At 50.0% G+C, this 25,884-nt stretch overlaps 1 protein-coding gene across 1 annotated transcript in view; it reads left to right on the top strand.

The window, feature by feature from the left end:
• Positions 1 to 22,294, top strand: part of GNAI2 (G protein subunit alpha i2) — a 143,392-nt gene extending 121,098 nt beyond the window's left edge. Inside the window, exons 6-9 of the mRNA XM_063941404.1 lie at positions 14,606 to 14,735; positions 17,342 to 17,495; positions 18,204 to 18,401; positions 18,916 to 22,294. Of these exons, the coding sequence (XP_063797474.1) occupies positions 14,606 to 14,735; positions 17,342 to 17,495; positions 18,204 to 18,394 (475 nt within the window). The 3' untranslated portion in view covers positions 18,395 to 18,401; positions 18,916 to 22,294. The remainder of the gene's footprint in view (positions 1 to 14,605; positions 14,736 to 17,341; positions 17,496 to 18,203; positions 18,402 to 18,915) is intronic.
• Positions 22,295 to 25,884: the final 3,590 nt, after the last annotated feature.

The following is a 25,884-nucleotide window of genomic DNA, read 5'->3' as shown; positions in this document are numbered from 1 at the left end:
CGCCAGCTTTTTTGAAGCCGAAAGGACTGTACCTGATAATACAGTGCGTTTCTTAGGCTGTGAGGAAACCTGAGGTAAAATATTTTCATCCCAGCTGTTGCTGGGGATACGAGGTCCCAGAGACCATCCGCAACCAATTCCTCACCCTTATAAGGCTCTATGTGCCTTTTAAAATCAGCATCACCTGTCCAGTGTCGGGTCTCCAATACCCTCCTGACAGAATGGACATTGCAATAATTCAGGATGCCAGCCGGCAAAATATACCTCTGTGCATCCCTCATATATAAGACGACGTCTTATGTTCGCAAAATAGTATCCCTGTTTGAAAGGGGTACAGACCACGCTGCAGCAGTCTGCAGGTCTCAGTCTAGTACCTGAGTGTGTAATTACAGACTTCAGGATAGCCTCCTGCTATTTATCAGCAGGTACCTTCAAAGTGGCCGTATCCTAAGACGGCAGTGCCACCTTGACAAACGTGTGAGTGCCTTATCCACCCTAGGGGATATCTCCCAGCGTAACTTATCCTCTGGCGGGAAAGGGTACGCCATCAGTAACTTGTTAGAAATTACCAGTTTCTTATCGGGGAAACCCGCGCTTTTTCACACTTCATTCACTCATTTGATGGGGGAACAAAACACTGCCTTCTTTTTCTCCCCACACATAAAACCCTTTGTTTTTAGTGGTACTTGGGTTAATGTCAGAAATGTGTAACACATTTTATATTGCCGGGATCATGTAACGGATGTTCCTAGTGGATTGTGTATATGTCTCAACCTGGTCGACACTGGAGTCAGACTCCGTGTCGGCATCTGTGTCTGCCATCTGAGGGAGCGTTGATGGCCTTTGAGACGTCTGGGCAGGCGCGGGCTGAGAAGCCGGCTGTTTCTGCTCCGCCTCCACATAAGTCTCCTCATCAAACATGTCGACACAGCCGTACCGACACACCGCACACACACAAGGAATGCTCCAATGAGGACAGGACCCACAAAAGCCCTTTGGGGGGACAGAGTGAGAGTATGCCAGCACACACCAGAGCGCTATATAATGCAGGGACTAACTGAGTTATGTCCCCTATAGCTGCTTTTATATAATTTATACTGCGCCTAAATTTAGTGCCCCCCCTCTCTGTTTTAACCCTGTTCTGTAGTGTAGACTGCAGGGGAGAGCCAGGGAGCTTCCCTCCAACGGAGCTGTGAGGGAAAAATGGCGCCAGTGTGCTGAGGAGATAGGCTCCGCCCCTTTTTCGTGGACTTTTCTCCCGCATTTTTATGGAATCTGGCAGGGGTTAATATACATCCATATAGCCCTGGGGGTTATATGTGATGTATTTTTGCCAGCCAAGGTGTTTATATTGCTGCTCAGGGCACCCCCCCCCCCCCAGCGCCCTGCACCCATCAGTGACCGGAGTGTGTGGTGTGCATGAGGAGCAATGGCGCACAGCTGCAGTGCTGTGCGCTACCTTGGTGAAGACTGATGTCTTCTGCCGCCGTTTTTCCGGACCTCTTCTTGCTTCTGGCTCTGTAAGGGGGACGGCGGCGCGGCTCCGGGACCGAACACCAAGGACTGGGCCTGCGGTCGATCCCTCTGGAGCTAATGGTGTCCAGTAGCCTAAGAAGCCCAATCCGGCTGCAAGCAGGCGAGTTCGCTTCTTCTCCCCTTAGTCCCTCGCTGCAGTGAGCCTGTTGCCAGCAGGTCTCACTGAAAATAAAAAACCTAAATCTATACTTTCTTTCTAAGGGCTCAGGAGAGCCCCTAGTGTGCATCCAACCTCGGCCGGGCACAAGATCTAACTGAGGCTTGGAGGAGGGTCATAGTGGGAGGAGCCAGTGCACACCAGGTAGTCCTAAATCTTTCTAGAGTGCCCAGCCTCCTTCGGAGCCCGCTATTCCCCATGGTCCTTACGGAGTTCCCAGCATCCACTAGGACGTTAGAGAAATATAATTTTATATAATCATCACTTTATGTACATCCGGCAAATACTGAGGAAGATGGTAGAGTCCCTGTAACTGGGGTCTGTGTGACCGGAGGAGCCCCATGCGTGTACAGACCCCCTTATCCCCACCAGACAACGGACCATTCATTAGTGGTGTCTGGAATTGCTCATGTAACTGGGTTAGGAATATTAGACGGGGTGTAATACAAGCTGCACTGATGAGCTGTATCTGGTTATGTGTTATATTACATATCCGCTGCTGTATTACAGGTAGGAGGGGCAACCGTTGCCAGGGAGATAGGATTTAGCTAATAGGTCTGAGGCATGCTACCGCTGTGTCTGGATTGCAGTTAGTCTAATGTGAGTCCTTTGTCTCTAATAGAAGGACGTAGTGATTGGAGGCTGATATTGGCTAATAAGGAGCAGATTTATCCCATGTAGAAGCAGCTTTATGTTCCCCCGATGCATCCTGCACACACATCCCCTCGCTCTGCCTGCTGCTAATACTCAGCCAGAGCCTGTACACAACAGTGCCTCCCAGTACACAACAGTGCCTCCCAGTAAGCACCTCCCAGTACAGAACAGCGCCTCTCAGTGGCCAGAGCCTGCACAGAACAGCGCCTCTCAGTGGCCAGAGCCTGCACAGAACAGCGCCTCTCAGTGGCCAGAGCCTGCACAGAACAGCGCCTCCCAGTGGCCAGAGCCTGCACAGAACAGCGCCTCCCAGTGGCCAGAGCCTGCACAGAACAGCGCCTCCCAGTGGCCAGAGCCTGCACAGAACAGATGGGGAATGTGATAGTCGCCATCCTGAGAGAATGGAAAGCTGAGCTCTCCGTTGTGCTATGGATCGCTCTCCCCATACTAGTGTATGGGGGGGATTGTAACACTGCTGAAGGAATCTTCCACGCTAAGCTCTGTCCATGGTGAGTGGGGACTGGGCTGATTCCCGACACCCCTTGGGCGGTGGTGGATGTGAGATTAGTAAAATATATATAAAAATAAGAATTTACTCACCGGTAATTCTATTTCTCGTAGTCCGTAGTGGATGCTGGGAACTCCGTAAGGACCATGGGAATAGACGGGCTCCGCAGGAGACTGGGCACAACTAAAGAAAAGATTAGGTGCTATCTGGTGTGCACTGGCTCCTCCCTCTATGCCCCTCCTCCAGACCTCAGTTAGGGAAACTGTGCCCGGAAGAGCTGACATTACAAGGAAAGGATTTTGAATCCAGGGTAAGACTCATACCAGCCACACCAATCACACTGTACAACTTGTGATAACCATACCCAGTTAACAGTATGAACAACAACTGAGCCTCACTCAACGGATGGCTCATAACAATAACCCTTATTTAAGCAATAACTATATACAAGTATTGCAGAAAGTCCGCACTTGGGACGGGCGCCCAGCATCCACTACGGACTACGAGAAATAGAATTACCGGTGAGTAAATTCTTATTTTCTCTGACGTCCTAGTGGATGCTGGGAACTCCGTAAGGACCATGGGGATTATGCCAAACCTCCCAAACGGGCGGGAGAGTGCGGATGACTCTGCAGCACCAAATGAGCAAACACAAGGTCCTCCTCAGCCAGGGTATCGAACTTGTAGAACTTTGCAAATGTGTTTGAACCCGACCAAGTAGCCGCTCGGCAAAGCTGTAAAGCCGAGACCCCTCGGGCAGCCGTCCAAGAAGAGCCCACCTTCCTTGTGGAATGGGCTTTTACTGATTTTGGATGCGGCAATCCAGCCGCAGAATGAGCCTGCTGAATCGTGCTACAGATCCAGCGGGCAATAGTTTGCTTTGAAGCAGGAGCACCCAGCTTGTTGGATGCATACAAGATAAACAGCGAGTCAGTCTTCCTGACTCCAGCCGTTCTGGAAACATATATTTTCAAAGCCCTGACTACGTCCAGCAACTTGGAGTCCTCCAAGTCCCGAGTAGCCGCAGGCACCACAATAGGTTGGTTCAAATGAAACGAGGACACCACCTTTGGGAGAAATTGGGGACGAGTCCTCAATTCTGCCCTGTCCATATGGAAGATCAGATATGGGCTTTTACATGACAAAGCCGCCAATTCCGACACACGCCTAGCCGATGCTAAGGCCAACAGCATGACCACTTTCCACATGAGATACTTCAGGTCCACGGTCTTAAGTGGCTCAAACCAGTGGGATTTCAGGAAATCCAACACAACGTTAAGATCCCAGGGTGCCACTGGTGGCACAAAAGGGGGCTGAATATGCAGCACTCCCTTAACAAATGTCTGAACCTCAGGCAGTGAAGCCAGTTCTTTTTGAAAGAAAATGGATAGGGCCGAAATCGGGACCTTTATGGACCCCAATTTTAGGCCCATAGTCACCCCTGACTGTAGGAAGTGCAGGAAACGACCCAGTTGGAATTCCTCTGTAGGGGCCTTCCTGGCCTCACACCAAGCAACATATTTTCGCCAGATACGGTGATAATGCTTTGCTGTCACGTCTTTCCTAGCCTTTATCAGCGTAGGAATAACTTCATCCGGAATGCCTTTTTCTTTTTCATCCACTAGGGGTCACTGGAGTACTCTTGGGATATGGACGGTTCCACTGGAACTAGGCACTGAACAGTTAAACTTTGACTATATCTCCCTTCCATATCCCAGAGTGCCTCAGTGTTTTTTCGGTGCTCACAGAGCAACTAGGCTTGTGGAAGTGGATCCACAATTATTGATTTTTTCTTTGATTATTTTTTTTTTTGGAAAACATCCCTTTCCCCCTTCCAAGAAGGCGAGGGTTTGGGATAGTGAGAGCTGCTGTTGCAGCTGTGGGTGTCGGACCTCTCTAAAAGAGCTCCCTCACTTCCACGAGCAGGACACCTGCAGTAAAAGGCTGACAGTGCTTACAGAGAAGCCCCGTCATTGCCCTCGCCACAGGGTCCAGGTATGTTGTTTGGGGCGGTCAGCTCATGCTGCCGCCCCGCTGTGTGGGATTACTGTGTGTGTATTTGTGCCGCGCCGCCGCTTCCAGCGCCGCTGTGTTAATGTCTCTTCCGCTGCGCTGAGCCACGCTGGTCTTTGGAAGCCGCTCCACGTGGCATATCGTCTGCTCCGATGCACTTCCGGAGGGCGCACAAGGCCGGTCTCCGTGTACAGAGCGGTACACGGAGCACGGGGGAGAGGGGAAGGCACACTTCTTTGAAAGTTTGTATGACCTAACACAGAGCCAGCAGCGCTGTATAGATAAGTAACAGGAATGGCATATATGCATTTAAGTACAATCTGCTACATAGATTAAAGTTTGCACTTTGTGATATTCTGTGAGCATGGGGACATATATAAACCATGCTTCCTGTTTTTCCTGTTTCTTTTCAGAATTTCCTGTATACATCTCTCCACCATTGAAGGCGCTGGGGTGTTAGGGGGATTTTGGGATCAGACATATTACTGGCACATTTGGCCAGAGATATAGAGACACCTTAGTGCTATTTACTGAGTCGCACAGGTTCTTTGTCTTTGTATTTTTTTTTATTTTTTTTTTGCATAATGAGTAAGACACCAGCAAAGTCCAAGAAGCAGGTTTACTGCAATGTCTGTAAAGGTGTATTACCTGATGGATTTACCACATGTAAAGTATGTGTTGTAAATTCTGAAACAAATACAATTCCTGCTCCGGTTTCAAATCCCATTTCAACCCCGGACCCGCCATGGGCTATATTAGCAGATGTTTTAGCTGGATTGCAATCAGAGTTGGCCGCCTCTCGGCAGGAGCGAGAGGCGGCAAGATCTGAATCTAGGGTGAGACCGCTAGAACTTCCTGAGGGGTCTCAGCCTTACCAAAGGTCCAGATCTTCTTTGACTAAAGGGGATAAGTTTCATTTTTCCTATAAGCTACCGGCTGCTATGTTAATGTCTGATGATTCTTCGCCAGACCTCACTTTACAAGATATGGGTGAGGAGGGCGATGTAGACCAGCAGTCAGAGGGTGACAATTTTGACAGGCCAGGTATTATATCATCAGAGCAGTGCGTCAGTCTCTGAATTTTACAGAAACTGAGGAGCCCCTGACAAATGATGAGGTCGTTTTTACTAAACGACAAAGAACTCCAGTTTGTTTTCCTGTGTCAGAATCTCTTAATAAAATGTTACTAGAAACAAGGAAGAATCCGGATAAATGGTTTTCTGTACCTCACAGAGTTAGGTCTAGCTATCCGTTTCCAGAGTCTATGACAGCTACATGGGAGAATCCGCCGTTGGTGGATTCATCTGTGTCTAAACTTACAAAGAAATTAACCATACCAGTACCAGCTGCAACTACACTCAAGGACCCTTCGGACCGTAAAATAGAGGTTATGCTGAAGTCCACATATACAGCGGCAGGAGTGCTGCTTAGACCTGGGTTGAGTGGCATTTGGGTAACTAAAGCACTAATGGTATGGATAACAGAACTCAGATCTGCCTTAACTGATGATCATCTTATACTTCTCGCTGATCAAATCTGGGAAGCGGCTGACTATTTATGTACAGCTTCTACTGACGTCTGTCAGCTTACTTCTCGCCTTTCATCATCACTAGTCACAGCACGACGTGCGCTCTGGCTACGCTCTTGGCGAGCTGAGGCAGAGGTCAAAAAAGGAATAGAAGCATTACCTTATGAGGGCGAGAGGTTATTCGGTCCTGAATTGGACAAATGGATTTCTGAGGCCACGGGAGGAAAGTCGGTTTTCTTACCATTTCCTCCAACAGTGCCTAGAAAAAGATATTCTGGACCGGCGTTCAAATCTTTTACACCTCAGTCCTTTCGTGGGCGTGGCAGGGGAACGGCCACACCAGGTAGACGAGGTCGGGGACGTAGTTTCCAACGAGCCAATACCACTCGTCAGGATACTAAAGTCACCGGTAAGCCAGTGGCATGACGGGCTCCCAGCCCATCTCGGATCTCCTATTGTAGGAGCACGTCTTCAGTCATTCCAGTTGGCGTGGCTTCAGACGTCCACAGATGGATGGATCCGCAATCTAGTTTTAACAGGTTACAAAATAGAGTTCGACTGTCTCCTGCCAATGCGGTTTTTCAGGACAGGACTGCCTCGGTCGGACGACAAGAGGGCGATTCTGCAGACTGCCATTCAGTCTTTGCTGGACGCAGCAGTTTTGGTTCCGGTCCCTGTGCACCAACAGCGTCAGGGTTATTATTCCAGTCTGTTTGTAATACCGAAGCCGGATGGCTCGGTCAGGCCAATATTGAACTTAAAGGGCCTCAACCAGTACGTCACTTACTACAGATTCAAGATGGAATCTCTACGATCAGTAATTGCAGGTCTAGAGCCACAGGAGTTTATGATTGCGCAGGATCTCAAGGATGCGTACTTACACATTCCGATTTGGCCTCCTCATCAAAGGTTTTTGCGGTTTGCAATACGACAGAACCATTATCAGTTTCAGGCTCTACCGTTTGGCCTCTCGTCAGCACCTCGGGTATTCACCAAGGTGATGTCTGTGTTGATAGCTCATCTCAGATCTCTAGGAGTGATAATAGTTCCATACTTGGACGATCTGCTCATCAAAGCTCCGTCTCAACAAATACTCCTTCAACAGGCATTACTGACATACAACCGTGGTGAACCAGAACATTGTATTGTCAACTTCAAGAAGTCACATCTAGTTCCGTCCCAACGACTTCAATTCCTAGGTATGATTCTCGATACGGTAGACCAAAGGATTTACCTACCCGAACAGAAGGTACGGGTCATTCGTCATCTGGTACAATTAGTGCTCAAGCCACGCACAGTCTCGGTTCATTTGTGCATTCGCCTCTTAGGCACAATGGTGGCGGCTTTCAAAGCACTTCAGTTCGGGAGATTTCACTCACGTCCTTTTCAACTGGATGTGCTCGCCCAGTGGTCGGGCTCACACTTACAGATTCACCACAGGGTAAGGTTGTCTCCAAGGACCAGAGTGTCTCTACTCTGGTGACTCAGGGTACAGAATCTAACCGCAGGGAAACAGTGCGGCACCTGGAATTGGATAATTCTCACGGCAGACGCAAGTCTCAGAGGTTGGGGAGCTGTAGTTCAGAATCATCAGCTCCAGGGTCTCTGGGCGGATCACGAAAGATTGCTGTCCATAAATGTCCTGGAACTCCGGGCAATTTACAATGCATTGCGACAGGTAGTGCACATCCTGCAGGCGGTTCAGGTGCAATCAGACAATGCAACGGCGGTCGCATACATCAACAAACAAGGCGGAACAAGAAGCCGAATGGCAATGCGGGAAGTAGCTCGAATCCTCAATTGGGCAGAATACCACCAGGTCATATTGTCGGTGGTGTTCATTTCAGGAGTGGACAACTGGGAGGCAGATTATCTCAGTCGTCGGGATTTTCATCCAGGAGAATGGGCATTAAATCCAGAAGTATTTCTCATGCTGGTCCAGAGGTGGGGTTACCCGCAGGTGGACTTGATGGCATCTCGCCACAATCATCAAATGCCCCAGTATGTATCCAGAACGAGAGATCCAGAGGCAGTGGCGGTGGATGCTCTCACAGTCCGGTGGCCATACAGTCTAGTGTATCTGTTTCCACCGTTTCCGCTGCTCCCGCTATTGCTAAAACGGATCAAAAGAGAGTTCGTCACAGTCATACTAGTGGCGCCTCATTGGCCACGGAGAGCTTGGTTCTCGGATCTTCGCGGATTACTCGCAGACGATCCTTGGCTGCTCCCACTACGTCTGGACCTGTTACAACAGGGTCCGTTTCTTTACCCCGATTTAGCACGGCTGCGTTTGACGGGGTGGCTGTTGAGACCGCCCTCTTAAGAAGAGAGGGCATTCCAGAGTCATTCCAACCATGTTACGAGCTAGAAAGCCGGTTACGGCAGCTCATTATTACAGAATTTGGCGTGCCTATATAGGTTGGTGTGAAGCTCGCAAATTTCCGACATCTTCTTTCAAGTTATCCCGTCTTTTGTTATTTCTACAGATGGGGTTAGATGGAGGTCTAAGTCTATCCACACTAAAAGTGCAGATATCTGCTTTGTCAATTTACTTTCAAAGACGATTGGCTCTTTTGCCATCAGTACACACCTTTATGCAGGGTGTCCTCAGAGTACAGCCTCCATTCATTCCACCTACAGCGCCATGGGACTTGAATCTGGTTTTAGATTTCTTACAGTCTTTTCATTTTGAACCCTTACAACAAGTGGATATTAAATTTCTCACTTGGAAAACAATTTTTCTTCTAGCCTTGGCTTCGGCAAAGCGGGTTTCAGATTTGGGTGCCTTGTCATGCAAGCCGCCATATTTGGTGTTTCATGATGACAGAGCGGAAATTCGGACGAATTCCGCTTTCTTACCAAAGGTAGTGTCATCTTTTCACATCAACCAACCAATAGTAGTTCCTGTGTTATCAGGACATTCTGAAACTCTGGATGTGGTACGCGCTTTACGCGTTTGTGTCTCGAACGTCCACGGTTCGTAAGACGGATACGTTGTTCTCTATGATGCTGCCAAGAGGGGTTGGCCAGCCTCTAAGCAGACCTTATCCAGATGGATAAAACTGACCATACGTCAGGCTTCTCTTCAGGCTAGGTTACAGCCGCCTACTTCGGTAACAGCTCATTCCACACATTCTGTGGGAACTTCATGGGCAGCTGGTCGGGGAGTTTCTACGACACAGCTTTGCCGGGCGGCTACATGGTCGTCCGTGCACACGTTTGTGCGCTTTTATAAGTTTGATACGTTTGCGGCATCAGCATCTAGCTTTGGCCGCCTAGTGTTACAGGTGCCAAATAGCTCTCCCGGCCACGGGGGAAACTTTGGTACGTCCCAAGAGTACTCCAGTGACCCCTAGTGGATGAAAAAGAAAATAGGATTTTGGTACTTACCAGATAAATCCTTTTCTTTGAATCCATAGGGGGCACTGGACGCCCACCCAGAGCAGTTGTTACCTGGTTGTGCTAAGTGCAGGGAATATTATGGTAACACACTCTTACCGACTGTTTCAAATTAGAAATTCTGTCGGGTTGGTGTCAACTGTTAGTTGTCATTTTTTGTTTGTGTCAACTTTATTGTTGTCCATTTTTTTTTTTTGTTATATGTATGTCTCCATTGTCAACCTCTATAGCTCCAGTTCGGCTCAGTAAAAAAACACTGAGGTACTCTGGGATATGGAGGGGAGATATAGTCAAAGTTTAACTGTTCAGTGCCTAGTTCCAGTGGAACCGTCCATATCCCAAGAGTACTCCAGTGCCCCCTATGGATTCTAAGAAAAGGATTTATCTGGTAAGTACCAAAATCCTATTTTCCGCTAGGATCCGGCGTTCAACCGCCATGCCGTCAAACGCAGCCACGGTAAGTCTTGGAACAGACAGGGCCCTTGTTGCAGCAGGTCCTGTCTGAGAGGCAGAGGCCATGGGTCCTCTGTGCGCATTTCTTGCAGTTCCGGGTACCAAGTCCTTCTGGGCCAGTCCGGAACAATGAGTATTGTTCTTATTCCTCTCTTTCTTACTATTCTCAGTACTTTTAATATGAGAGGAAGAGGAGGAAACACATATACCGACTGGTACACCCACGGTGTCACTAGGGCGTCCACAGCTATCGCCTGAGGGTCCCTTGACCTGGCGCAATATCTTTTTAGCTTTTTGTTGAGGCGGGACGCCATCATGTCCACCTGTGGCAGTTCCCATCGGTTTGCAATCAGTTGGAAGACTTCTTGATGAAGTCCCCACTCTCCCGGGTGGAGGTCGTGTCTGCTGAGGAAGTCTGCTTCCCAGTTGTCCACTCCCGGAATGAACACTGCTGACAGTGCTTGCACGTGATTCTCCGCACATCGAAGAATCCTTGTGGCTTCCGCCATTGCCATCCTGCTTCTTGTGCCGCCCTGGCGGTTTACATGGGCGACCGCAGTGATGTTGTCTGACTGAATCAGCACCGGCCGGTTTCGAAGCAGGGGCTCTGCTTGACTCAGGGCGTTGTAAATGGCCCTTAATTCAAGTATATTTATGTGTAGAGAAGTCTCCAGACTTGACCACAGCCCTTGGAAGTTTCTTCCCTGAGTGACTGCCCCCCATCCTCTGAGGCTTGCATCCGTGGTCACCAGGACCCAGTCCTGTATGCCGAACCTGCGGCCCTCGAGAAGGTGAGCACTCTGCAGCCACCACAGAAGAGACACCCTGGCCCTTGGGGACAGGGTGATCAGCCGATGCATCTGAAGATGCGATCCGGACCACTTGTCCAACAGATCCCATTGAAAGATCCTCGCATGGAACCTGCCGAAGGGAATGGCTTCGTAGGAAGCCACCATCTTTCCCAGGACTCGCGTGCAGTGATGCACCGATACCTGTTTCGGTTTCAGGAGGTCCCTGACCAGAGATGCTAATTCCTGGGCCTTCTCCACCGGGAGAAACACCTTCTTCTGTGTCCAGAATCATGCCCAGGAAAAGCAGACGCGTCGCAGGAATCAGCTGCGACTTTGGGATATTCAGAATCCAGCCGTGCTGTTGCAACACTTCCTGAGAGAGTGCTATGCTGATCAACAACTGCTCCCTGGACCTCTCCTTTATGAGGAGATCGTCCAAGTACGGGATAATTATAACTCCCTTCTGCCGAAGGAGTATCATCATTTCGGCCATTACCTTGGTAAATATTCTCTGTGCCGTGGACAGGCCAAACGGCAACGTCTGGAACTGGTAATGACAGTCCTGTACCACAAATCTGAGGTACTCCTGGTGAGGTGGGTAAATGGGGACATGCAAGTAAGCATCTTTGATGTCCAGCGACACCATAAAATCCCCCTCTTCCAGGCTTGCAATAACCGCTCTGAGCGATTCCATTTTGAACTTGAATTTCTTTATATAAGTGTTCAAGGACTTTAAATTCAGAATGGGTCTCACCGAACCGTCCGGTTTCGGTACCACAAACATTGTGGAATAGTAACCCCTTCCCTGTTGAAGGAGGGGGACCCTGACAATCACTTGCTGGAGGTACAGCTTGTGAATTGCCGCCAGCACTACCTCCCTTTCCATGGGGGAAGCTGGCAAGGCTGATTTGAGGTAACGGCGAGGGGGAGTCGCTTCGAACTCCAGCTTGTATCCCTGAGATACAATTTGTATAGCCCAGAGATCCACCTGTGAGCGAACCCACTGGCTGCTGAAGTTTCGGAGACGCTCCCCCACCGCACCTGGCTCCGCCTGTGGAGCCCCAACGTCATGCGGTGGACTTAGTGGAAGCAGGGGAGGACTTTTGTTCCTGGGAACTGGCTGCATGGTGCAGCTTCTTACCTCTACCCCTGCCTCTGGCAAGAAAGGATGCGCCTCTGACCCGCTTGCCTTTTTGGGAACGAAAGGACTGCATTTGATAATACGGTGCTTTCTTAGGCTGTGAGGAAACCTGAGGCAAGAAAGTGGACTTTTCAGCTGTCGCTGTAGACACGAGGTCCGACAGACCGTCCCCAAACAATTCCTCACCCTTATCAGGCAAAACCTCCATGTGTTTTTTAGAATCAGCATCTCCTGTCCATTGCCGAGTCCATAAGACCCTCCTGGCAGAAATGGACATAGCATTAATTCTAGAGCCCAGCAGGCAAATGTCCCTCTGAGCATCTCGCATATATAAGACGACGTCTTTGATATGGCCCAGGGTTAGCAAAACAGTATCTCTGTCGAGGGAATCTATGTCGTCTAACAGAGTATCTGTCCACGCTGCTACAGCACTACACATCCAGGCTGAAGCAATAGCAGGTCTCAGTAGAGTACCAGAGTGTGTATACACTGACTTCAGGATAGCTTCCTGCTTTCTATCCGCAGGCTCCTTTAGGGCGGCCGTATCCTGAGACGGCAGGGCCACCTTTTTAGAAAAGCGTGTCAGCGCCTTGTCCACCCTAGGGGATGTTTCCCAACGTAACCTGTCCGTTGGCGGGAAAGGGTACGCCATCAGTAACCTCTTAGAAATCACTAATTTCTTATCAGGGGAACTCCACGCTTCACACAATTCATTTAATTCATCAGATGGGGGAAAAGTCACTGGCTGCTTTTTCTCCCCAAACATATAAACCCTCTTGGTATTAACTGGGTTACTCTCAGAAATGTGTAATACATCTTTCATTGCAATAATCATGTATCGGATGGCCTTGGTCATTTTAGACTGTAAATGTGCCTCATCATCGTCGACACTGGAGTCGGACTCCGTGTCGACATCTGTGTCAACCATCTGAGATAGAGGGCGTTTATGAGCCCCTGACGGTTTGAGTCGCCTGGGCAGGCGCGGGCTGAGACCCCGGCTGTCCCAAGGCTGCAGCGTCATCAAACCTTTTATGTAAGGAGTTTACATTGTCATTTAAGACCTTCCACATATCCATCCAATCAGGTGTCGGCCCCGACGGGGGCGATACCAAACTTATCTGCCCTTGCACCGCCTCCACGTAACCTTCCTCATCAAACATGTCGACACAGCCGTACCGACTCACCGCACACACACAGGGAATGCTCAGACTGAGGACAGGACCCCACAAAGTCCTTTGGGGAGACAGAGAGAGAGTATGCCAGCCCACACCACAGCGCTATATAACACAGGGATTTTCACTGCTAATAAGTGATATACCCAATAGCTGCTTTTTTGTATTCTTTGCGCCTAAATTTGTGCCCCCCCTCTCTTTTTAACCCGTCTTGTACCTGGATACTGCAGGGGAGAGCCTGGGGAGCTGCTTCCAGCGGAGCTGTGAAGAAAAAAATGGCGCTGGTGTGCTGAGGAAGAAGGCCCTGCCCCCTCAGTGGCGGGCTTCTGTCCCGCTTTCAGTGTAAAATAATGGCGGGGGTTTTTACATATATACAGTGCTAGACTGTATATATGTATTTTTATGCCAAAGGTACTTCAATTGCAGCCCAGGGCTGCACTTTAGAGTGCCCAGTCTCCTGCGGAGCCCGTCTATTCCCATGGTCCTTACGGAGTTCCCAGCATCCACTAGGACGTCGGAGAAAGGAAGAATAAATTCTGCGTTACTGGCGCATCACAAGTCCCAGCTAGCCCTGCCATACCCAGTTTAAATGGCTGTCGGGGCTTGCTGGCTTTTGGAGAACCACAAGTTCCACAACAGGCAGTGCCCACTGAAACCTGTAAAAAAATAAAACTATTACAAGACCGTACACGGGCACCATAGAGAAACATCTGCCGGTAAATAAACGCTCCCCGCCTTGTTCACCACCTTATTACTCAGATCCATAGGGCAATGTTTCCCAGACTCCTCCATTACAGCCCAGGTTTTAAGGAGATCACAGGTGACTTAATTAGCACCTCACTCAATTTGATTTAACCATCTGGACTCAAGCAGGGATATCCTTACAACCTGGACTGTAATGGCAGAGATTGGGAAACGTTTCCATAGACAGGTTTTCATGATCAGAGGCTACAGTATTCCCCCCCCAGGAGTCCTGCTTGTCCACAGATCTGTACATTTCATGCATGTCCAGGCATTTCCTAGTCATGTGCATTAGAGCCAGTCACAACCAATCTCGCTTCTATATGGATCTAGAACATAAACCCATCTTTGTTAGAATAGCCTTAAGGGATGCGCGGCGTAAAACTGCGGGCCACCACATGGTGGCGCTACACCCTCTCCAGTACAGATCACCTGCCCTATTACTGTGATATTGGATGAGAAACCTGAGGTTCCTGTTGTGTGTGACCATCTCCTATCTCTGAACACTGCAGGATGTTTGATGTTGGAGGGCAGCGATCTGAGCGGAAGAAGTGGATTCACTGCTTTGAGGGCGTGACAGCCATCATTTTCTGCGTGGCGCTCAGCGCTTATGACCTTGTCCTGGCAGAAGATGAGGAGATGGTGAGTAATGGGGAGAAGACGCTTGTGTGGCTTTGCTCGGCGGCACCTTTTATCCCACTATACATCCAGCATTGCTATGAACTTCCATCTTCAGATGTTAGGTGCAGTGGTTTCTACTGAGAGTACCTGTACTAGTCCCAGCCAGGAGAGCCGCAGGGCGTTACTAGGGACAGTTGCGCTAGGCCGCAGCACACAGCATTTGCCATCAGTACATAGGGTAGCTTCCTCATTTTAGGGGCAAATCCAGGACTATGGGATAGAGGTAACTCTACAAGACTCCATTATACCAATACTGGCCACAGGGGAGCTGCGTGAGACAGGCCAGTGATTCAGGAACATTGATGTAGCGTCGTTAGACTTGGCTGAGCGAGCTGATGATGCATTTATATAGATACATGGGTTTCACTATCTGTTAAAGCTGGAAGTAAATTTATCCTTTCATATTGACCCCCCCAATATAACATTAAAGAGGTCCCGATCTCTACCAAGAATAATAAATCAAATTTACTTCACTTTTTTTAAGTTTTCAAGTTTAGTCATTTCAGGGGGTCCTGCTGGCAGGAAAGGGAATAGTAAGGACTGGCCATAACAGGGGGTTCTGCTGACAGGACGGAGAATAGTAAGGACTGGCCGTAACAGGGGATTCCGCTGACAGGAGGGGGAATAGTAAGGACTGGCCGTAACAGGGGATTCCACTGACAGGACGGAAAATAGTAAGGGCTGGCCGTAACGGGATTCAGCTGACAGGAAAGGGAATAGTAAGGACTGGCCATAACAGGGGGTTCTGCTGACAGGACGGAGAATAGTAAGGACTGGCCGTAACACGGGATTCAGCTGACAGGACGGGGAATAGTAAGGACTGGCCGTAACAGGGGATTCAGCTGACAGGAGGGGGAATAGTAAGGACTGGCCGTAACAGGGGGTTCTGCTGACAGGAGGGGGAATAGTAAGGACTGGCCGTAACAGGGGGTTCTGCTGATAAGACAGGGAATAGTAAGGACTGGCCATACCGTGACGGGGAATAGTAAGGACTGGCCATGCAGTAACTGGGACGGGGAATAGTAAGGACTGGCCATACAGTAACTGGGACGGGAATAGTAAGGACTGGCCGTACAGTAACTGGGACGGGGAATAGGAAGGACTGGCCATACAGTAACTGGGACGGGGAATAGTAAGGACTGGCCATACAGTAACTGGGACGGGGAATAGTAAGGACTGGCCATACAGTAACTGGGACGGGGAATAGTAAGGACTGGCCATACCGTAACTGGGACGGGGAATAGTAAGGACTGGCCATACCGTAACTGGGACGGGGAATAGTAAGGACTGGCCATACCGTAACTGGGACGGGGAATAGTAAGGACTGGCCATACCGTAACTGGGACGGGGAATAGTAAGGACTGGCCATACAGTAACTGGGACAGGGAATAGTAAGGACTGGCCGTACAGTAACTGGGACGGGGAATAGTAAGGACTGGCCATACAGTAACTGGGACGGGGAATAGTAAGGACTGGCCATACAGTAACTGGGACGGGGAATAGTAAGGACTGGCCATACAGTAACTGGGACGGGGAATAGTAAGGACTGGCCATACCGTAACTTGGACAGGGAATAGTAAGGACTGGCCATACCGTAACTTGGACAGGGAATAGTAAGGACTGGCCATACAGTAACTGGGACAGGGAATAGTAAGGACTGGACATACAGTAACTGGGACGGGGAATAGTAAGGACTGGCCATACAGTAACTGGGACGGGGAATAGTAAGGACTGGACATACCGTAACTGGGACGGGGAATAGTAAGGACTGGACATACCGTAACTTGGACAGGGAATAGTAAGGACTGGCCATACCGTAACTTGGACAGGGAATAGTAAGGACTGGCCATACAGTAACTGGGACGGGGAATAGTAAGGACTGGACATACAGTAACTGGGACGGGGAATAGTAAGGACTGGCCATACAGTAACTGGGACGGGGAATAGTAAGGACTGGCCATACCGTAACTTGGACGGGGAATAGTAGTGACTGGCCATACCGTAACTTGGACAGGGAATAGTAAGGACTGGCCATACAGTAACTGGGACAGGGAATAGTAAGGACTGGCCATACAGTAACTGGGACGGGGAATAGTAAGGACTGGCCATACAGTAACTGGGACGGGGAATAGTAAGAACTGGACATACAGTAACTGGGACAGGGAATAGTAAGAACTGGACATACAGTAACTGGGACGGGGAATAGTAAGGACTGGCCATACAGTAACTGGGACGGGGAATAGTAAGGACTGGCCATACAGTAACTGGGACGGGGAATAGTAAGTACTGGACATGCAGTAACTGGGACGGGGAATAGTAAGGACTGGCCATACAGTAACTGGGACGGGGAATAGTAAGGACTGGACATACAGTAACTGGGACGGGGAATAGTAAGGACTGGCCATACAGTAACTGGGACGGGGAATAGTAAGAAATACAATCTATGCGGACAGTTAGCGTGTGTAAGTTATGAGCTGACCTGTAAGGGAGAACGTCCTGCGCTGTGTACAGCTGGATTGTACCTCCCATGGCGGTGCTGACATCATCTCGGCCTCTCTCTCCCCTAGAACCGGATGCATGAAAGCATGAAGCTGTTTGACAGTATCTGTAACAACAAATGGTTCACGGAGACGTCCATCATTCTTTTCCTGAATAAGAAGGACCTGTTTGAGGAGAAGATCACTCAGAGTCCACTGAGCATCTGTTTCCCGGAGTACACGGGTGAGCGATGGGCACACACTGATCAAACGCCCCCAAAATTCTATCCAGTGACAACACAGCAAATATAGGCTTTCCATCAGACCAATAAAAATTACATGCTGATATTAGCTGCCTCCTTACCTCCTCTTCATTCTGTTATATCTGTGTATATTGTAGTCTGATTATATAATGAGCTCCTGCAACCATTGATAGTTATGTAAACACTTCCATACCTTTCATAGAATGCAAGGCATTCATTATGTAGATACTGCAAGCTTTATATTGCGGCCCTGCTCGGGGTCCCCCGGCGGAGTATTTGGCACTGCTTGGGGTCCCCCGGCGGAGAGTTTGGCCCTGCCTGGGGTCCCCCGGCGGAGAGTTTGGCCCTGCCTGGGGTCCCCCGGCGGAGAGTTTGGCCCTGCTTGGGGTCCACCGGCGGAGAGTTTGGCCCTGCTTGGGGTCCCCGGCAGTGTTTGGCGTGCCTGGGTCTCCCGGCGGAGTGCTTGGCCCTGCTTGGGGTCCCCCGGCGGGGAAAGTATTACTTCTCTAAGATTAAAGTCCAGCTGTAGCTACAGAAATGGATTAATAGCTGTGTTGCTGCATTTGATACCAAAAGTAGTAAAGAGAATAAGGGAGAAGCTTTATAGACGAAGTTTAGTGTCCATCGCTCATGTTTTCTCTGTTCCCCATTCGCTCATTTCTGCCCCTTGTTTACTGTCGTCCCATCAGGTGCGAATCAGTACGATGAAGCAGCCAGTTACATCCAGAATAAATTTGAGGACCTGAACAAGAAGCGCGACACAAAGGAGATCTATACGCACTTCACCTGCGCCACCGACACAAAGAATGTGCAGTTTGTGTTTGACGCAGTCACAGACGTTATCATCAAAAATAACCTAAAGGACTGTGGTCTGTTCTAACCCAGAGGTGAGGAGCGGGCTGCCCTTTGTTACTGCCATACCTTGCCTGTTCTGTGTACTGTGTGGATGGTCTCCCAGCCTCCTCGCAGTGAGCTGGCTCCACGGACTACGTGGTGGTAATGGTCACACTATGACAACCACACCCCCTGCTGCGTATCACCCAGGATTCCAGCTTCGCAGCAGCGATAACCCAGTGTGCAGCAATCGCAGCATCAAGCTCCCACCCACTTTACTAGGGAGGCGGGCTCTATCTGGGGGGTTCCCTGCTCTCCTGGGAGTCTTCATGACATTCCGGGAGAGGAGGAAAGCCTGAGCTGTAAGCATGTAGGTGCAGTACTGGTTATCAGTCTGTAGGTGGTGCTGCGCGCTCTGTATTAGTGACAGACTGGACCAATAGAGTCACAGCTAGTGGAATACAATGTAAAGGACATTAGCACAGCCAGAACCACACGTGACGCAGAGTAGTCTGTCCTGTGAGGTGTGACGCATGGACTGACCTTGTTTTTCTCTCCCTTCCACAGGGGTTCCGGCAATGGCGACAGATTGGGGAACAGAGACCCTTTGCCCCTCTCTGGATTTTACAGTTTTTATCCTGAGTGTCTCATTTTGTAATTAACCTTTCCTCTGCTGGAAGGAGTCTGCTGTGAAGGGCAGTGCTCCTTACAAGGCTGAGCTTTGCAGTCTGCTGCATCCTCCTATTAACCCCTCGGCTTTCACACCCAGGAGTTGCACGCTCCCCTCTGGCTTTCCGGAGAATGGGAACACATACACCGTGTCCGGAGGAGGCCGGGCTGCGGGTGGGGAATGGCACGGGGTTTGGATATGCCTCTTTTTCCAGGATTGCCTCGGACATTTTCTTACTGTTCATCTTTTATTGGCAAGGCCATATCTGTGCATGTAATAGTATAAGGCAATTATTAACTCCTTGATTGCAAGGATAAGCACAAAACAGGCTGCAGGCCCATGTCGCTTCCAAGGGAACGGGTTACACCTCCTGCATGTTCCCCGGGCTATGGCTTTCCAGATTATGGCTTCTAGAACATTTCTCTCTGTATATTAATCCTTTCATATAGCACAATGTCTGCCATCCATACAGAGTGACCCTCGTCCAGCTTACACTGCACCTCACCCTTCAGCAACACTCACATTCCTGGAAGAGAAAGGGTAGCAATGAGACTAGACTAGAGATCTGGAGCGGATAGGGGGAGGTAGGTGATATTTAAGGAGATAAGTACCAGTAGCTTTTGTGCCTTCAGCAATTCTGTGTGTTTATTTTTTTTAATATGTAATTGTTATCTTACTAAATATGTAACTTTAGTTCAGGACATAACAGGATGATAAGAGCTGCCACTTTCTAATAACTCCCTGCATTTCCATCATAAGATCCCAGAAGCCTTAGCTTTTCCCCACTTCCTGTCTCCCGGAACCATATTTACATGATCCTTTCCTCCTCCCGTCCCCATGTTTCCGGGATCCTCACCTTCCTCCCGTCCCCATGTTCCCGGGATCCTCGCCTTCCTCCCGTCCCCATGTTTCCAGGATCCTCGCCTTCCTCCCGTCCCCATGTTTCCGGGATCCTCGCCTTCCTCCCGTCCCCATGTTTCCGGGATCCTCGCCTTCCTCCCGTCCCCATGTTTCCGGGATCCTCGCCTTCCTCCCGTCCCCATGTTCCCGGGATCCTCGCCTTCCTCCCGTCCCCATGTTCCCGGGATCCTTGCCTTCCTCCCGTCCCCATGTTCCCGGGATCCTCGCCTTCCTCCCGTCCCCATGTTTCCGGGATCTTCGCCTTCCTCCCGTCCCCATATTTCCGGGATCCTCGCCTTCCTCCCGTTTCCGGGATCCTCGCCTTCCTCCCGTCCCCATGTTTCCGGGATCCTCGCCTTCCTCCTGTCCCCATGTTTCCGGGATCCTCGCCTTCCTCCCGTCCCCATGTTTCCGGGATCCTCGCCTTCCTCCCGTCCCCATGTTTCCGGGATCCTCGCCTTCCTCCCGTCCCCATGTTTCCGGGATCCTCGCCTTCCTCCCGTCCCCATGTTTCCGGGATCCTCGCCTTCCTCCCGTCCCCATGTTTCCGGGATCCTCGCCTTCCTCCCGTCCCCATGTTTCCGGGATCCTCGCCTTCCTCCCGTCCCCATGTTTCCGGGATCCTCGCCTTCCTCCCGTCCCCTTGTTCCCGGGATCCTCGCCTTCCTCCCGTCCCCTTGTTCCCGGGATCCTCGCCTTCCTCCCGTCCCCTTGTTCCCGGGATCCTCGCCTTCCTCCCGTCCCCTTGTTCCCGGGATCCTCGCCTTCCTCCCGTCCCCATGTTCCCGGGATCCTCGCCTTCCTCCCGTCCCCTTGTTCCCGGGTTCCTTGCCTTCCTCCCGTCCCTTTGTTCCCGGGATCCTTGCCTTCCTCCCGTCCCCTTGTTCCCGGGATCCCCGCCTTCCTCATGTTCCAGGATACTCGCCTTCCTCCTGGCCCCCACGTTCCCGGGATCCTCGCTTTCCTCCCTGCCTCATGTTTCCGGGATTCTTTCCTTTCTCCCTGCCCCATGTTCCAGGGATCCTCTCTTTCCTCCCTTCCCCGGGATCCTTGCCTTTCTTATGTCTCCACATTACCAGGATCCTCGCCTTCCTCCTGGCCCCCCATGTTCCAGGGATCCTCGCCTTCCCCCTGTTCCCAGGATCTTTGCCTTCCTCTTGGCCCCCACGTTCCCGGGATCCTCGCTTTCCTCCCTGCCCCATGTTTCCGGGATTCTTTCCTTTCTCTCTGCCCCATGTTCCCAAGATACTCCCCTTCCTCCCGGCCCCATGTTCCAGGGATCCTCTCTTTCTTCCCGTCCCCGGGATCCTTATCTATCTTCTGTCTCCACGTTACCAGGATCCTCGCCTTCCTCCTGGCCCCCACGTTCCAGGGATCCTTGCCTTCCTCCTGGCCCCCACGTTCCCGGGATCCTTGCCTTCCTCCTGGCCCCCACGTTCCCGGGATCCTTGCCTTCCTCCTGGCCCCCACGTTCCCGGGATCCTTGCCTTCCTCCTGTTCCCAGGATCTTCGCCTTCCTCCTAGCCCCCACGTTCCAGGGATCCTCGCCTTCCTCCTGGCCCCCACATTCCAGGGATCCTCGCCTTCCTCCTGGCCCCCACATTCCAGGGATCCTCGCCTTCCTCCTGTTCCCAGGATCTTCGCCTTCCTCCTGTCCCCATTTTCCTGGGTTTCTTCCCTTCCTCTCAGCCCCATATCCTGGGATCCCCTAATTCCTCCCAATTCCAGGGCCGTTGCCATTTTACCAAGATGATCACTGAAGTAGGCTACATGCTTTACAGTGCGCCAGTCTCGTCTGTCCCCGACTCCTCTTGCGTTGCATGTTAGTAAGATGTGCGACCTTTGCTATCGCTTAATCCCTATCCATGAGAAACTCCAAAGTAGGGCAGAGGGAAGCTTGTACCACGGCTGAGGGAGGAAGGAAAAGTTATGGAGTTTGTTTATTTTTATTTAATATTTTTTCCTGAGGGGGGGGGGGTGTTATATATAAGTTTATGAAATTGGTTCTCCCAGAGAGACACGGACCAAAATATGACCACGTGACACGAACCACATACCGGGTTTCTGCTGCACCCATCCCCTCACAGGATAGAAACAGCCACCTTGTGGGCGGAGCGGTTACTCTGTGTACAGCTCCGGGATGGAGCAGAGCCAGTGACATCACTGGGGGCTCTGCCCACAACATGGCTGCCCCCATGACATTCATGTAATGAAAAGAGGGATGAGGACAAGTCACACCCTTAGATTTGGGGCGTCTGATGTACATTGCTTATTCCTGCTGCCAGAGCCACTCTGTTCCTCACTGTCTTTTATTAGTTTGTTGTTTTTTCTCTGAAATTGTTCACAAAGTTTTAAATAATAAAATGTAGAAACTGACTCCTGGCTTCTCATTGACCAGATCTCCGAATCTACAGCAAGTCTTCCAGTGAGAGTACAGGAGTGGTGTGATCACTGGATGGAAAAGACCTCAGAGGGTGCTATAGATATTAGGGGGTTGGGTTAGGGTGACCCGCAGTTAAGATGCCGGTGGTCTAAATACCTACCCTGTTACCCCTACTGTTTAAAATCCCAACAATGGCTCCGCACTAAAGGAACCCTGCTCTTCCCCTAACCCCCCCTCCCCGCAGCCATGTATAGGTAGGTAGGGGGTACATGTCAAAGTAACATCCACATGAATGCCAGGACAAAGGGTTTCCCAGTAGAGCACATTGCCAAGGGCACCACACTGCCTCTGCCGGCTTCCCATAGTGCATCCTGGTGCGGCGATGGGCTGTGCACTCTGACACCTCTATCACAGCCAGCATTAGGTTTTCCAGCAAGTTGTGCTACAGCGGCTCTTCTGTAAGATAGGACCAGACAGGCTACTCCCCATGTGCACCAATAAGCATTCCGCGTCCATTACCCGGTCACCGGTTGTCCTACCTTAGACCACATTTGGTAAATACTCCTGCATTCCGGGAACACCTCACAAGAGCTGCTGTTTGGAGATGCTCTGAGCCAGTCACCCCATGACAGGAGCCATTGTAATAAGATAATCTGTGTTAGTCACATCTGCCGTCAGTGGTGTCACCTTTATGACTGATTGTTGTACATTGCTGTAGATATTGGTTTAGATGGTAAATTCTGTAGTCATCACTTATAATCTGCGATCAATGTAGCATGTGTCTGAGAAGGACACTCTTATGCCGGATTTGTGATGGCGATAATATGCAAATGCTAATACCAGCCTTCCCCTTGTGTACTAGTGTGTGCCGCGCTCAGATGCCCACTTTCTGCGCCCAGGCACGCAGTACCACCGGTGCTTCCAGACAGTCCACCATTGGCCCAAAATGGGTGGTTGCAGTGTCCTAGTAGTAGGATATACCCTGTATGGATACAGCCACGTGAAGTACACCCTGCCCACAGAGGAACCGAGGCAGCCCTCTGTGCGCACTGCAGGGACGTACAGCATACAGGCATAGCACATGGTGGGGCGGAAGTGCATGGTGAAATAGTGAACCGCAACGTCGCCGAACTCAACCGCAGCTGAGGCACAATTACTGGTGGAAAACAATGATCGTTCCAATCCAGATTATTATGTTGCACATAGCACCAAGTAAACTGCTAAATCATGTGTAAAGAACACAGTGGCTGAGGTCAGCAATACAAAAGTCCAATCCACAAACATCCTGTCAGATGCAATGGAGAGAGTGTCTGCCAATGTCTGGGTAGGCAAAGTGGTCCCGAGGCAGGGAAAACGACCGGGCAGGGGTAGTGAGTGGTAAGATGGTGGCCTCTCAGCACAACGGGAGGGCAGCATGCAGGCAGCAAGATGTGTTCCAGCAGATGGATGGATATAGATAGATAGATAGATAGATAGATAGATAGATAGATAGATAGATATGTAGTGTTTTCCAGTAGATGACTCTATACGAGGGGTGTGCAATATGTTTCAGGATGCTCAGACAGTATGATATTTACAAAGTGAACACTGCATTTTTTCAAAGTATTTGCCAGAGGAGTCTATAAACAAAAAGGTTGTAACAATTTTTAGCACTCCTAAACCGATATTTGGTGACAGCCTCCAATGACGAGAAAAAGAATACCACCGTTCTTTCAAATACAAATTTCCAAAGGCAAGAATGTCAAAGGGAATGGCGCTCCTTTCTGTTCTTTATGTTCCTCAAAATTAACAAAACAAATCATAGTGTAGTATGTTCCTAATAAGTAAATTCCACCATATGTGACAGAGGAAATTTTCAATATCGTGATGTATAGAGAATAAAGAATGCCCTTCCACAGACTGATTCTAAGAAGAAGGCACCTTCCTGCCAGGTTTATGAGGTTACCTTATGAATTACCCCAAAATTAAATGAGGTAATAGCTTAAAAAAATATTCCAAAAGATCCTCATAATAAGATTTTAAACCTACCGGTAAATCTTTTTCTCTTAGTCCGTAGAGGATGCTGGGGACTCCGTAAGGACCATGGGGGGGTATAGACGGGCTCCGCAGGAGACATGGGCACTCTAAGACTTAGATGGGTGTGCACTGGCTCCTCCCTCTATGCCCCTCCTCCAGACCTCTTATAGAAACTGTGCCCAGAGGAGACTGACAGTACGAGGAAAGGATTTGTGTTAATCTAAGGGCGAGATACACACCAGCCCACACCATACAACATGGTATATACTAAACCAGTTAACAGCATGAACAAACAGCATCAGCCAGAGACTGATCACAACTGTAACATAACCCTTATGTAGCAACAACTATATACAAGCCCTGCAGAAATAGTCCGCACTGGGACGGGCTCACAGCATCCTCTACGGACTAGGAGAAAAAGATTTACCGGTAGGTTTAAAATCTTATTTTCTCTTACATCCTAGAGGATGCTGGGGACTCCGTAAGGACCATGGGGATTATACCAAAGCTCCAGACTGGGTGGGAGTGTGCGGATGACTCTGCAGCACCGATTGAGCAAACATGAGGTCCTCATCAGCCAAGGTATCAAACTTGTAGAATTTTGCAAAAGTGTTTGAACCCGACCAAGTAGCTGCTCAGCAAAGCTGTAATGCCGAGACGCCTCGGGCAGCCGCCCAAGAAGAGCCCACCTTCCTAGTGGAGTGGGCCTTTACCGAATTTGGTAACGGCAATCCAGCCATAGAATGAGCCTGCTGAATCGTGTTACAGATCCAGCGGGCAATATAGTCTGCTCAGAAGCAGGAGCGCCAACCTTGTTGGCTGCATACAGGACAAACTGTGCCTCTGTTTTCCTAACTCGAGCCGTCCTGGCTACAAAATTTTTTTAAGGCCCTGACTACATCAAGGGACTGGGAATCCTCCAAGTCACCCATAGCCACCGGCACCACAATAGGTTGGTTCATATGAAACGACGAAACCACTTTAGGCAGAAATTGAGGATGAGTCCTCAACTCTGCTCTATCCACATGGAAAATCAGATAGGGGCTCTTGTGAGACAAAGCCGCCAATTCGGACACCCGCCTCGCAGATGCCAAGGCCAACAACATGACCACCTTCCAAGTGAGAAATTTTAATTCAACTGTTTGAAGAGGCTCAAACCAGTGTGATTTAAGGAACTGTAACATCACGTTAAGGTCCCATGGCACCACTGGGGGCACAAAAGGAGGCTGGATGTGCAACACTCCCTTTACAAAAGTTTGGACTTCTGGGAGAGAAGCCAATTCCTTCTGAAAGAATATTGGCCCTCATTCCGAGTTGTTCGCTCGCAAGCTGCTTTTAGCAGATTTACTCACGCTAAGCCGCCGCCTACTGGGAGTGAATCGTAGCTTCTTAAAATTGCGAACGACGTATTCGCAATATTGCGATTACACCTCTCTTAGCAGTTTCTGAGTAGCTCCAGACTTACTCGGCATCTGCGATCAGTTCAGTGCTTGTCGTTCCTGGTTTGACGTCACAAACACACCCAGCGTTCACCCAGACACTCCTCCGTTTCTCCAGCCACTCACGC

Source organism: Pseudophryne corroboree, chromosome 9 (genome assembly GCF_028390025.1).
Source record: "Pseudophryne corroboree isolate aPseCor3 chromosome 9, aPseCor3.hap2, whole genome shotgun sequence".
In the NCBI taxonomy this organism is placed as follows: domain Eukaryota; kingdom Metazoa; phylum Chordata; class Amphibia; order Anura; family Myobatrachidae; genus Pseudophryne; species Pseudophryne corroboree.
Note: the sequence above shows the minus strand (reverse complement) of the source record. Positions and strands in the feature narration are given on the sequence as shown.